Raw genomic sequence first — 13,043 nt, 5'->3', positions numbered from 1 at the left:
AAAACAGTTTCAATTCCAATGTAGAAGTTACTGTTACTCTTGACCAAATCAAGTCCATTACTGTCTTACCTAAATTAAAACATCTTCGTAAATTGAACTGGATGTTAAGAATAAAACTATGAAGTTAATTATGATTATTTTAAATTGAAACAACTCACAACTGAGTTTTAAGATTCTTAAGCAGGACAATGCTTTATGCTGTAGCTTGAAGTGCTATAAATGGATTTTGTGGTGATGCTTTATGGGCTGAGTAAAAAAAAGGTTGAATATGGCTGTTGTAAGTATAGTTTCCATATTAATTATATTTCGATTGAATTAGCAAAATGAAACATAATCAGTGGATCAAAGAGAATACAAATACTACGTAAGATATATAAATAATAAATACATAAAATATAAATGCAGTGGATTGCTAAGAACTAAGATATATTATAATTCTCTTTGAACTTTGAAGTAACATTTGCACGTATTCGATTTTCGTAATTCGTGCGACATCATGCGATATGCAACAACAGGTAAAGATATGTAAAACATACAGCCTAGTATAATCACCAAAAAAAAGTGTTATATCATATTGCATAAAAAATTTAATAATTCAGTATTTCATATTTATTGCTTTGTTATCGCTATTTTATAGTGTCCCGATAGCAATTTTTATATTAAATGTGCGACGATGTTATGTAAGAACACATACTAAAATGGCGCATTAAAATGGATTTACTTTTTATTTTCAAATTGTGTGAGTATTTGTAGATTATATATTTTTATGTACTTATAATTATTTTATTTAGCGTTTATACATAGTTCATTCGTAAGAAAAATTACGCCTTCTACTCTGATTTTTCAATATCAAATAACAAAGTTAATTTAATACTCACAATGAATCAAATAGCAAATACTTTCTCAATAATATAAGGTATTAGTAATATTAGCCCTGTATTATATACTATCCCCCTGTTAGGCACGGGCCTCCTCTATTACTGAGAGGGATTAGGCTTTTTTTCTCCCACGCTGGCTTAGTGCGAATTGGTAGACTTCATACACCCTCAGAATTCCCATAGAGAACTTCTTAGGTATGCAGGTTTCCTCACGATGTTTTCGATTTTAGGTATTTTATTATCACATTTTGAAAGAGTATGGACGAAACCCAATGGAGAGATCGATGACTTCATAAATAAATTACTAAGGTCTGATAAATTCGACGAACTTGCCGAGCAAGTGGCTGAGAAAGCTGCTCGAAAGATCTTTGATTTAGACCATATCAGAATATCGCATAACATAAAAGCCAAGCAGGAAAAACCTTATAAAACTAAGCATAAAACACTTCGTGAAAGAAATAAGGACGACAGCTCAGAAGAAAATATTAAAGAAAAGCCAATAAAAATGGTATATGCTGAAAAGGTTATAAAAGAAATACAGGAACCGACTACAAAGGAAGAATTAAAAGTAAAACAAACTGTAAGTAAAGAAATTCCTTCGTCTAAAGAGCAACTGCCTTTAAAATTTAAAAATCTATCAAAAGCATCCAGAGGCAATGGTAATAAACACCAGGACATTGACAACGATGGTAACGTACGCGAAAGTAGAATTAATTTCGAAACAACCGAAAGATTTGATAGAAAAGATAAGCAACTTAAAAGTCGATTCGAAAAAGTCAACAATCATGAAAAGGAATCTCAAATTAAAGGTAAATCATATATGAGTTCTGAAAATGAGAAAATATCTCATGAAGATACGAATGAAGAAAAAGGACATAACAGCGAAGGTGGTGATAAAAAGAATGAATCCGTTTCCGAAAAAAGAAATAGATCCGGTTCTGAAGAAAGAAATAGATCTAATCTAACTCCCAAAACAGATATCGAAAATAGTAATATAAGTAATGATTCGAATGAAAGAAATGAATCTCAAAATCAAGTATTAAGCCTGGAAAGAGACAACGGCACACTAAACAAAGAAAAACAAATATCGAAGGAAAACGCAGTACAGAAAATCGGCAATCGCGCTAAAGATACATCTGAGGTAGAAAAAGAGAGAGATTCAAGCGAAGAGAGTGTCGAAGATGTAAGAAAAAGTTTTAGTATGACTACAAGAAAACTAATTATTCGTCGCGAAGGCGATAAATTGATTGCTTTTGAAAATCAGTCGGACTACAAAGAATACGAAGAGAAAGTTGCAAATCAGAAAATTGAAAAGAAAGATATTATACTCTGATTTTTTCAGTCGGATACCCTTAAATACCCACCAGTTATTAACAACAGATTAGGTCCAATGGTTCTATGTTTGTGTAGGTACATAATACAATGTTATTTTACTGAATTAACATAATGAACGTTTTAAATTGTAGACTATTTATGTTTACATTATAAATTTATCCAAATAATTTCCTCCCTTCGTCTAATCTGATTATAATTAACATGATGTTTTTCCTTGTGGAATTTTAAGACTTTTATATCTAAAAGTCATTGTTATAGTACCCATTAAATGTTTCTAAGTTTTATGTTTGTACTTCCTTTGCTGCAATTACATTATAAATGAAAAGCGACAAGTGACAGTGACAGATTTGAGTCCACTTTGAGCACTGTTTGTTTATAATTATATTTTGTTTTAATTTATTTATTATTAAGTTGTGAACTGTATAGCTTATCGATGAATTTATTAAATAGCTTTTTCCACAGACCATATTTCTTCAAAATGTAATTTATTACAAACGCTGTATTGTGTTATATTTGCGGTGTACAACATCCAGAAATCATGGAAGAATTTAAAGGTAAAGAATAATATTTTAATAATAAATTAAAGTTACAACTCAGCATGATAGTATATTTAATTTATTAAAATGTTTGGTTTTAAGCATTTCACTGTTACAATAACTATTGCAGTTTCTTAATATTTTGAAGCACCCATTTCAGTCAACAATCATTTTTTATGTTGGGTTAAAATTTAAATACTTGTAACCCGATTTTGAGGTCAAAAATTGTTGTTATTAGTAAAATTATGCTGTTTGATGATTATTTTAGTAATCCCAAGCCATGCAAAAGTATTTATTTGGGAAAATTAAAACAGAATATTCTAACCTTAGAATGTATGAACAGGAGTTTCACACTAGTTTTTTTCTGGAAATGAAAATCCAGATAAACTTTGTAACGGCTTTTTATGAAAAAAATAAATGCTTTATTCATCACATAGGCAAACATAGTTGCACTTATGGTAAGTCAAGGTACATGAGAATATATCATTATTATTCAAAATAAGTTGCTTATATAAAGTAAAGACAATTTATATTGCACATAAAATAAATGGAAGTTGTCTTCCATAAACTTTATTATTTGTGTAAATTTACTTGTGTAAATAAAGAAACCAGCTCAGTCTGGCAAGAAAGAAGAGATGAAAAGATGTATATAATCTTAAGATAAAGCTGGCATAATTGTGTCGATGTAAGCGGCGATAGCCTAGTTGGGTGTGGAACGTACTGCCAAGACGAATGTCTGCAGGTTCCAATCCCAAGGGTACACACCTCTGACTTTTCTAAAATCATGTGTGTATTCTTTGTGAATTTCTTGTTCGCTTTAACGGTGACGGAAAACATTGTGAGGAAACCTGCACATCTGAGAAGTTCTCTATAGGAATTTCGAAGGTGTGTGAAGTCTACCAATCTGCACTAGGCCAGCGTAGTGGACTAAGTCCTAATCCTTCTCAATAGTAGAGGAGGCCCGTGCTCAGCAGTGGGCAAGTATATAATACAGGGCTGATATTATTATTATATTATTATATCATTTTCAGCTGCAGAACCGATGGAAATACCAATTGACGGTCCCATCGTGTTTGTGGATGTGGCCAAAGAAGCAGAACAATATTCTTTGATAGATGATACAAAACCCTCAGTGGAAAAACAGGGAGAGAAGAGAGTGAAGATTGAGTGAGTTGTATTAATTTCTTTGAATGACGAGACGAGCTTGCCGTTCGCCTGATGGTAAGCGATACGATCGGTAAACAGTAGAAACAACACCTTGAATTACAAAGTTTTGTTTGGTATTCAGCGCTCGCCATCCTGAGACATGAGATGTTAATTGACATTTCATTTTTTCAACATACTCAAATGTTTATATTTTATGAAACTAGATTTAAAATTATGAAACCCATATTATTTATTTTTTCAAAACTCAGTTATTGTCATTCATGACTTTCACTTCGAATTTTGTTTTATTCTAAAACGACGTAAGTACCAAATGACGGCTCATATATATGGCTCTAGACGTAATGATCATTGCATTGTAGTAAAAAAAATTAAGTGAGTTTTTTTTATTTCTCTCTCTCTCTTTGAAAGTGACAGTTGTGATGTACCTATTGTTATATTGACATTGACAAATGATGGTGTCTTAGTTTCTTAAATAAACAGTAAGGTGACCAAGGAACTACTTCATTCAACCGCATGTATGACGTCATCAAGCATTTTTCGGTTTTTAATATTTTTCTTCAAAATTAAGTAAAAAAATTAATACATAATCGAACTCATAGTAGAAAAATTAAGAAACGATATTTTTGCTGTAGGCACGTTTACACATTGAAATGTTGTCAATTATTATGTCCAGTAGTTACACTGGCTACAATGTCCTCCACCTACAACTCGAACTTATCCGCATTTTTACTAAGGATTTGTCAAGTTTTTGTTTGCTTTTTAGAGCCCAACCAGACCCGTATCTGACGGTGAACCCTCGCCGCGTCCGATGCACCGTGTGCCACCGATACACAGCAGAGAATGAGGAGAAGATGCTCAGGCACGTCCGGAAGGTTCATAGGGGCGAGAATCCTTTCCAGTGCTATATGTGCGACTATACCACGTATAATAAGAGTCTGTTTGAGGAGCATGTGAGGATTCATCAGGGTAAGTTTAGTAGCATATTTTTTTTTTTTTTTTTTTTTCCCTCACTTGGGTTCTAAGTGGTACGGTTATGTTGGTTTCACCAGTCTTAAGGCCTAAAGTGAAATTTTCCGAAGGGGAAACAAACATATAAGGTACTAATATGCGTAAATGCTGTCTGCAAACCCTTCTAATTATGTCCAGTAGTTACACTGGCTACAATATTCAAACCGGAACACAAGTGACTACACACTGCTTGACAGAAATACATTGCGGTGGTACTTACCCAGGTGGGCTCTCATATATGAGAGACCTACCACCAGTATGAATTACATTAAATTTACCTTCTTAAGCGGCGATAGCCTAGTTGGGTGTGGAATGGACTGCCAAAACGAACGTCCGCACGTTCAAATCCCAAGGGCACACACCTCTGACTTTTCTAAAATCATGTGTGTATTCTTTGTGAATCTATCGTTCGCTTTAACGGTGAAGGAAAACATCGTGAGGAAACCTGCATCTGAGAAGTTCTCTATAGGAATTTCGAAAGTGTGTGAAGTCTACCAATCCGCACTAGGCCAGCGTGGTGGACTAAGGCCTAATCCCTCTCAGTAGTAGAGGAGGCCCGTGCTCAGCAGTGGGCAAGTATATAATACAGGGCTGATATTATTATGTTATTATTACCTTTTCAGGTATAAAACCATTTAAATGCTCCCACTGCCCGTACAGAAGCGTCTCTAAGAAGAACACAAAAAAACACGAGCTCATCCACCGGCCCAACAACCCGCTCAAATGCCCCGACTGCCCATTCATAGCTCGAAACCCAAGAGTTCTGAACAGCCATAGAAAAAAAACTCACACAGCAAACTCAGAAGACTCGAAGAACTACAAATGCACGAAATGCGAACAAAAATTCGAAGATTACAGTACATTTGTGAACCATAGAAAGAGCAGGAAGCGATGCAAAATTTGCACGCAGTTGTTCTGCCAACATTTATTAAGGAAACACGAGGCGACAGAACACGGAATAGAGAGGAAAAAGTCTGAGAAAACTAAAAGGGGTAACTTCACGTGTCAGATTTGCAAATGGGCTTCTAGTAGTAAACCGAGGATTCTGTTGCATTTGATACACCATCCTAATCAGGATTTGGGGGATTGTGATGTGGATGTTACTGTTTTACGTCAGTGTGGTATTTTACCGGCCGCGTAGGGTAGATCCGGTTAAAGACCGAGGTAAACTACCATTAAGGCAGGCAGGGAGGAGCAGCTGCCCCTTAGACATTCTAAAAATGTTGCCAAATGTAAAGCAACCAAAGTCCCAAGTCTTTGACTTGCTGGATTGATCATTCCCGTACGTCGAGACTCGAATGAATTCACCAATTCCATTCCTAATATTCCGTACGCTCAATTACGCTCTGCTCTATGTTATTGTTAAAGCGGAAGAGGAGTAGGGGAGGACCATGTGCTCTCGACTTTACCTACAATTAATACTTTTCTCATTCTCCATATCAACTTGCTCCCCCTAGGCCATCGGCTAGCGACACTCATGCCAACAAAAACATTTAATTGTTGAAATCAAAAATTCTCAAAAATTCAGAAAAATATTCATAACTCAAAAACTATGAAAAATCGCGGAACATATATGGGGGTGATTCGGGTACCCCAAGGGTGCTCTATTTCTTGACCTCCGCTTGACTATTTTTTGGGACACCCTGTATACACAGGAAGGTGTAACTAGTAACTGCATTATTGGGGTATTACTAAGTCGCCTGTCTGACTGGAACAGCTGAACAAATGCTCCAGAATATCGTAGAAGTGTTATAAAATGCGTGCCACTGCTGATCCTGGCTTACAGGAGTTTAGTGGTGGGCGTGAGGGCGGGAAACTCTTCGTGATCTATCAGAAGCTTTCAAGGATTGCAAGGCCTACACTAGATGACATTGAAGGCCGAAGCCCGGCTATCAAAATTGGGCCCAGAATTGTAGTAGACTGGATGGCTAATAGTAAAATAATCACTGTAAATAATTGTTAAATGCTCATTTTACAGTAAACATTATATTAGCATAAATAATTACAGAAATTTTAGACATTTTTTGACAACGTGCAACCAGAGAGAATAATAGAATAGCCGCCGCGTGGCATATCTTCTCTTCTGCCAGCCGAGCAGCCGAATAGTTCCGGAAACACTCGATTTCATCGGCTAGGATAGCGTCGCGTAACATAATGATGGAATATATATTATTTAAAAAGTAAAATGTATTTCTTTATTTGCAAGTGGTGTTACCCCATAGTGTGAAATTACCCAACTTTTTCCAATAGGCAATGGCGTTGTTTCGCATTGCTTTAGTCCATGAGCGGTGGATGCTGCTTAACATCAGGCTGATTGATCGTGTGCCTACTAACGCAAAAAAAAACAGTCAAAGGAAATTAAAATTTTATTTAGGTTTTTTCTTTCGCGCCTTCTTCCGCACCGCCTGGTGTCTCTGGCATTGCTTTAATCTATGGGCCGTAGATGCTGCTTAACACCAGGCTAAATGCATGCGCGTTTGCTTAGTGCAAAAAAAATCACAGCTTCTGCGTTAACAGCCTTTATATAAGTGAAAGAATTTTCAAAATTGGTTAAGGAGTTTTTCATTGACGTATATTCTATAGACGTTATAAACTATTTGTTCAAAATCTGAACTACAATGGCTACCAAAACGTCACTGTTATAACCTATTTATTCACTTGAACAACAAATAACTTTACTTATTTGACTAATACATTTTATTCACATCCAGGTTTACACTTAGACTCGAATATACCATGAGCGCCACTCCGTACACAACCACAAACTGTCAATATTGACCATACTAAAGTCAGTTTGAATGGATTGCAGTACAATTCAGTTGAACACAGTGAATGTTCGAAACGCCAAATCTAGTACGTAGTACATATATATCGATGGGTAAAACTTAATTGGACTATTTTGAAACAGAGAGGTGACTAATAAATACATATAAATTGAATGTTTAAATATTAACAAGTTGAATATAGTTAAGTAATTGGTACCGTTTAGAAAGATATATACCTCCTATTATATAAAGCTGAAGCTTGAAGCGGCGATAGCCTAGTTGGGTGTGGAACGGACTGCCAAGACGAATGTCCGCAGGTTCAAATCCCAAGGACACACACCTCTGACATTTCTAAAAAATCATGTGTGTATTCTTTGTGAATTTATCGTTCGCTTTAACGGTGAAGGAAAACATCGTGAGGAAACCTGCACATTTGAGAAGTTCTCTATAGGAATTTCGAAGGTGTGTGAAGTCTACCAACCCGCACCAGGTCAGCTCGGTGGACTAAGGCCTTATCTAAATAACGGTATCTTGTTTAGAACTTGTTAAAAAAACCTTAAAAGAGTTTCTCTATCTCAGTTTTACATACAAAACTATATTTACAAAACTTTGATTATCTCGAAATAAGGTTTCCCTGACATACCGCTTTTGCGCTTAGCGCGGCAGTATAGGTTGTATATCATCACGCTATAACCAATAGGAGCGGAACATCAATAAAAAATGTTGCAAAAACGGGGAATATTTATTCCTTTTGAGAGCTTCCGTTGCGCGCGCTGAGTAAACGGTTAAAGTTATGAGTGATAAAGAAATAAAGCATTATCCAAAGCCAGGAGCTCTTTCATGGGGCTCCATTATGTGAGAATAACGGTAGTCCCCTGCCAGCCATCCATAGTGACCCATCGATGATGCTACTTCAGCGAAACGTGCGAACTGAAGGTACCTGAAAAAAAATCACACAATCACGCATTTATCCCCGAAGCGGTATGTAGATTCGCAACCAGGGCACCCTCTCGTCAAGTGTGTTCCGTCCCATGATAGGGGGCGAGCCTATCGCAATATTGAGTCCAAATTCAAGAGTCCGGGCTGCTACTGAGCAGAAAAACCCAAATATCACTTTGCCCGACCCGAGATTCGAACCCAGGACCGCAGAGCGCTGCCGTACCGCGCTTGCAGTACAACTACGCCTCCGAGACAGTATAATAATATCAGCTCTGTATTATATTATACTGTCCCACTGCACGGGCCTTCTCTACTACTGAAAGGTTAGGCCTTAGTCCACTACGCTGTAATGCGGGCAGACTTCACACACCCTCAAAAATCCAAGAGGGAACTTCTCAGGTATGCAGATTTCCTCACGATGTTTAATTCACCGTTAAAGCAAGCGATAATTCACACATAGTTTCATAAAAGTCAGAAGTTGTGTTTGGGTTTTGAACCTGCGCGGATGTTGGTCTCGGCACTCCGTTACACAACAAACTAGGTACTGCTGAGTAGTCAATATATTACTCTACCTGGAAGCTCCACAATACGACCAACTCAACGGAGAACTGCTCACTTTCTCGTCTTCGTCGGGAGGCGGTGAAAATTCTGAAAAAAGAAAATTTCAGATGGTCCATGTACGAACTCTCGATAGATATCATCGCAATGTCTATTTCTGCCGCAAATCACCAGTGTGCACGCTGTTATGTTCCGGTTTGAAGGACGTTGTAGTCTGAATTACTGGACATGAGACTTAATGACAGTGACGAGCACAAAATGTCGCACAGTTTGTAATTAAAATTTTTATACGGTGTTTCTGTTTATGCGCTGTCGTATCGCTTACAATATGACAAACGCTATGCTTCTTTTTGCATGTACGGGAAAGTGAACCTAATGCACCTGATGGTAAGTGGAGGGGGTTAGAATATCGACTGACGAGAGATAGTTAACTCTCGACAGTCGACTCAATTATGACTGTTGGAGGCGGATATACACAGGCCAATCCTGGAACGCGACACTTACGTGGACCACTATAGCGGGTTTTAACATCACTTTATGGGCGGATATGATATATAAAGGGTCATTTTGACATTGCGTTACTAAATGAAACCACATACTCGACTTCACCTTTGCTGTCATTGTGCCAAAAATCATTCATTAATAACGAATATTTTCACCAAATCCTGCTTTTAGATTTTGATTATTTTATAGTTTAGTGCGAATATGGCGTGTGTGAGTATATTTCTGACTGAAAGTGTGATGTCGCTGCGACGAATTCTCTTAGAGTAGCAGTAGTGGCATTAACGTGCGTAAAATTAAAATGACTTTTTATTAATATTTATTTTGTTCGAAACTTACACTTTTTTATTTTACATTTAGGGCTTAAGTAACTTATTGTAGTGTTATTCCCAAGTAGATAAGTATGTAGTTTCATTTAGTAACGCGATGTCAAAATGACCCTGCATATACCACCAACTCATCTCGTATAAGTTATAAAATAGGTACCTTCCCAATGCTTGCAATAATACAAATCTCCAGCGCAATGGTTGACGAATGTGAAGAACTTGAAGTATTTGCCGAAGCCACGGTTAGCGGACACGCAGATCGGAGAGTAAATATCTGGGCAGGAATAAGGGCAGATGTGGAAGTCGAACGCAGTCTCTACTTCATACAGAGTGCTGAATGTTGTTTCTTGTTTCGATCGGAGAGAATTCACTAGAACATAGATCCACGCGTTTTTCTCTTTTCAAGGGTTTTTTCTTTTGTTTATGAGACCGCGCAGTTAACCCAAGAAACTTGCGAATGGAATACTGGGATCCTTCCACTTAGCGACTGCAGGGTCCTGGAGAAAATTTTGGAGAAGATATCTTGGGAAGGAAGTGTGGGGAAGGATAAGGAAACCTCTTAGAATGCGAAGAGGGGAGAAGACTGGGAAATGTTCGCGAGCCCTTATAGGCCTCAATGTGAATTGGTAACCGTGAGATATAATAATAATAATATCAGCCCTGTATTATATACTTGCCCACTGCTGAGCACGGGCCTCCTCTACTACTGAGAGGGATTAAGCCTTGGTCCACCACACTGGCCTAGTGCGGATAGGTAGACTTCACACACCTTCGAAACAAGAGTGAACCGTGAGATATTCACACTTAATTGTGTGCCTAGAGCGACAAATGTCCCCTAGTGCGGGCGTGTATTCGGTGTGGAGACCGAGGCCACAAGAATTGCCTCGGAGGGTCTTTTCAGGGGTTGGCGGAGGTGTTATCATGCCCATATTTCGCCAGATGCCCCGACGATGTATTGAAATGTAATATCAAACATTTTACATGGAAAACACGATTAGTACACAACAGCGTGTGGAGAGACTACTTAATCAGACGACCGCTTTGTTCGTCTCGTTAAAAAGTATTTACAAATTGTGATTACCTCTTTGTTACGTCTAATTATATCCATGATGCACCTACCTTATTTATCTCTGCACCACCCTTAGGTTGACTGGGAGAGAATGCCTTTGGCATTAAGTCCGCCGATATACATGTATGTATATGAAGTGTAAATAAATAAATAAATAAATAATTAATAAGATAAAAACTATAATTCGTTTTATTTCGTCATAATGAAGAGTGTGTTGTTTTTCTTCTAATATACGCTACTAGCTTTTGCTCGTGGCTTCGCTCGCGTGCAAGAGATTTCCGTGATTGTATTGACATATTTAATGACTCGCTTCCTATCTTCAAAAAGAAAATATTGAACTCGCTTGTTGAAACCTAAATTTAGTTTTATATTCAGTCTTATATTTAGAATATACTGCACTTTGGTGCGGCCAATTGCTTATTGGTATGTATTAATATGTTCATGCTGTGACAGCCTGTAATTAAAACAGCACTGCAGCAATTACTTACTGAATTGTTAAAAAAACTATGTAAGGTGGTTTGTTGGCTGTTCAAATAAATAAATAATTGTGTCGGCTGTCGAGGGGTACTCATCTCTCGTCAGCCGACATTCCATTGGACCCCACTGCTTACCATCAGATGCAGTGGCGTCACTGTCGTGTCCCTATAGAAGAAAAAAGGCAGGCATGAGAATAAGTATTCATTTTTGCGTTCTTACCTGTACTCAATTTAGTTGTAGTATTAGATCCATCCAAACTGACAGTCTGGTTTGCTTGTTTGGCTGTCATCTCAGTACGGCGTGCATTGAAGTACTGTTCACAGGTTCCGCTGCTTATTATAGAATATTCTAGAAATGCATTTATGTACAGTTTGTAATTATTTTTTTTCTATTACTTTGAATGATGAGACGAGTTTGCCGTTCGCCTGATCGTAAGCGATACGAACCATAAACAGTAGAAACACCAACACCTTGAATTACAAAGTATTGTTTGGTATTTCACTGCGCTCGCCATGAGACATGAGATGTTAAGTCTTATGTCCAGTAGTTACACTGGCTACTATATTCTTCAAACCGGAACACAACAGTGACTACACACTGCTGCTTAGCGGCAGAAATAGACATTGCGGTACCTACCTTGTAGTGGTGGAGGGCGGAAAAGTCTCGAAGGCAAGAAGAATTAGTAGTAGGTAGCAAGCTTGAGGAAACAATATAAATCTAATGAATTACCGAAACCAGGCGAGTTGCACATATTACTCATAAATAAATAACATGTATTTTCAAAATCCTTATAACTGCTCCCATCTTTGTCATATCTTACTGAACATATGGAACTATCATTCGACTTGCATATCACGTCGGAATTCTTGCAAATTCTTTTTATATGTCCAAAGGATAGATGAAGTGTAGAATTAAACTGAGTTATGTTTATTTTCGGTAAATTCATATGAATTATATGCGCTTGCGTGAAAACAATGTGCATTGAGATTAATAAAAACATTTTTATGGCATTGAAATAAATTCGATTTTAAATTTTATTTTGATACTTGCATCATTTTTCACACAAACGCGTATACACATACTTATCGAAAGGCACGCACACACACAGACATAGATACGCATTCGCGCACACTCACAGACACGCACGCACACATACACATACACACACACACACACACAGAGAGAGAGAGAGAGACACGTACACACGCATACTCTTTTTATCCCAGAAAAGGTAGGCCTTTGTGCAACTAGTGCAGTCACTTCTCGGCGAGTGTATTTAGAATGAATTGAAACACGATAGATTAAAAAAAAACGATTTATTCAATATCTTTATAAAGTTATAAACATATTATTATTTATATTTGTACACAATAAAGCACTGGATTTTATTACTCGATGTATAATTAAAATATTTCGTTGCTAATTTGTGAATAAGATATAGCTAATGCATTTCAATTTATTGAGAAATGGCATTAGTTCTTTCT

General features: G+C 37.1%; 3 protein-coding genes across 4 annotated transcripts; 2 read left to right on the top strand and 1 right to left on the bottom strand.

Moving 5' to 3' along the window:
* Window positions 1-619: 619 nt before the first annotated feature.
* On the top strand, window positions 620-2,495 carry LOC115447689. Its single transcript, XM_030174878.2, has 2 exons — window positions 620-739; window positions 1,109-2,495. Exons 1-2 carry the CDS (start codon window positions 712-714, stop codon window positions 2,209-2,211), a joined length of 1,131 nt encoding a protein of 376 aa, XP_030030738.2. The 5' UTR covers window positions 620-711; the 3' UTR covers window positions 2,212-2,495.
* Window positions 2,496-2,543: 48 nt separating this feature from the next.
* LOC115447690 (zinc finger protein 525-like) lies at window positions 2,544-7,110 on the top strand. The gene is made up of 4 exons (XM_037436490.1): window positions 2,544-2,767; window positions 3,781-3,916; window positions 4,680-4,882; window positions 5,548-7,110. Exons 1-4 carry the CDS (start codon window positions 2,752-2,754, stop codon window positions 6,063-6,065), a joined length of 873 nt encoding a protein of 290 aa, XP_037292387.1. The 5' UTR covers window positions 2,544-2,751; the 3' UTR covers window positions 6,066-7,110.
* Window positions 7,111-8,420: 1,310 nt separating this feature from the next.
* LOC115447706 lies at window positions 8,421-12,651 on the bottom strand. 2 transcript variants are annotated; one of them, XM_030174900.2, is made up of 5 exons: window positions 12,289-12,651; window positions 11,779-11,907; window positions 10,174-10,383; window positions 9,201-9,276; window positions 8,421-8,629 (listed from the first exon to the last, which is right to left on the bottom strand). In XM_030174900.2, the coding sequence occupies exons 1-5, from the start codon at window positions 12,557-12,559 to the stop codon at window positions 8,506-8,508; spliced, it is 810 nt and encodes a 269-aa protein (XP_030030760.2). In that variant the 5' UTR covers window positions 12,560-12,651; the 3' UTR covers window positions 8,421-8,505. The 2 variants fall into 2 exon arrangements, with proteins under 2 accessions (XP_030030760.2, XP_037292374.1); XM_037436477.1 differs by having other exon boundaries at window positions 10,174-10,287.
* Between the last annotated feature and the right edge of the window lie 392 nt (window positions 12,652-13,043).

The sequence above is a fragment of the Manduca sexta genome, chromosome 1, assembly GCF_014839805.1.
Source record: "Manduca sexta isolate Smith_Timp_Sample1 chromosome 1, JHU_Msex_v1.0, whole genome shotgun sequence".
NCBI lineage: Eukaryota > Metazoa > Arthropoda > Insecta > Lepidoptera > Sphingidae > Manduca > Manduca sexta.
Note: the sequence above shows the minus strand (reverse complement) of the source record. Positions and strands in the feature narration are given on the sequence as shown.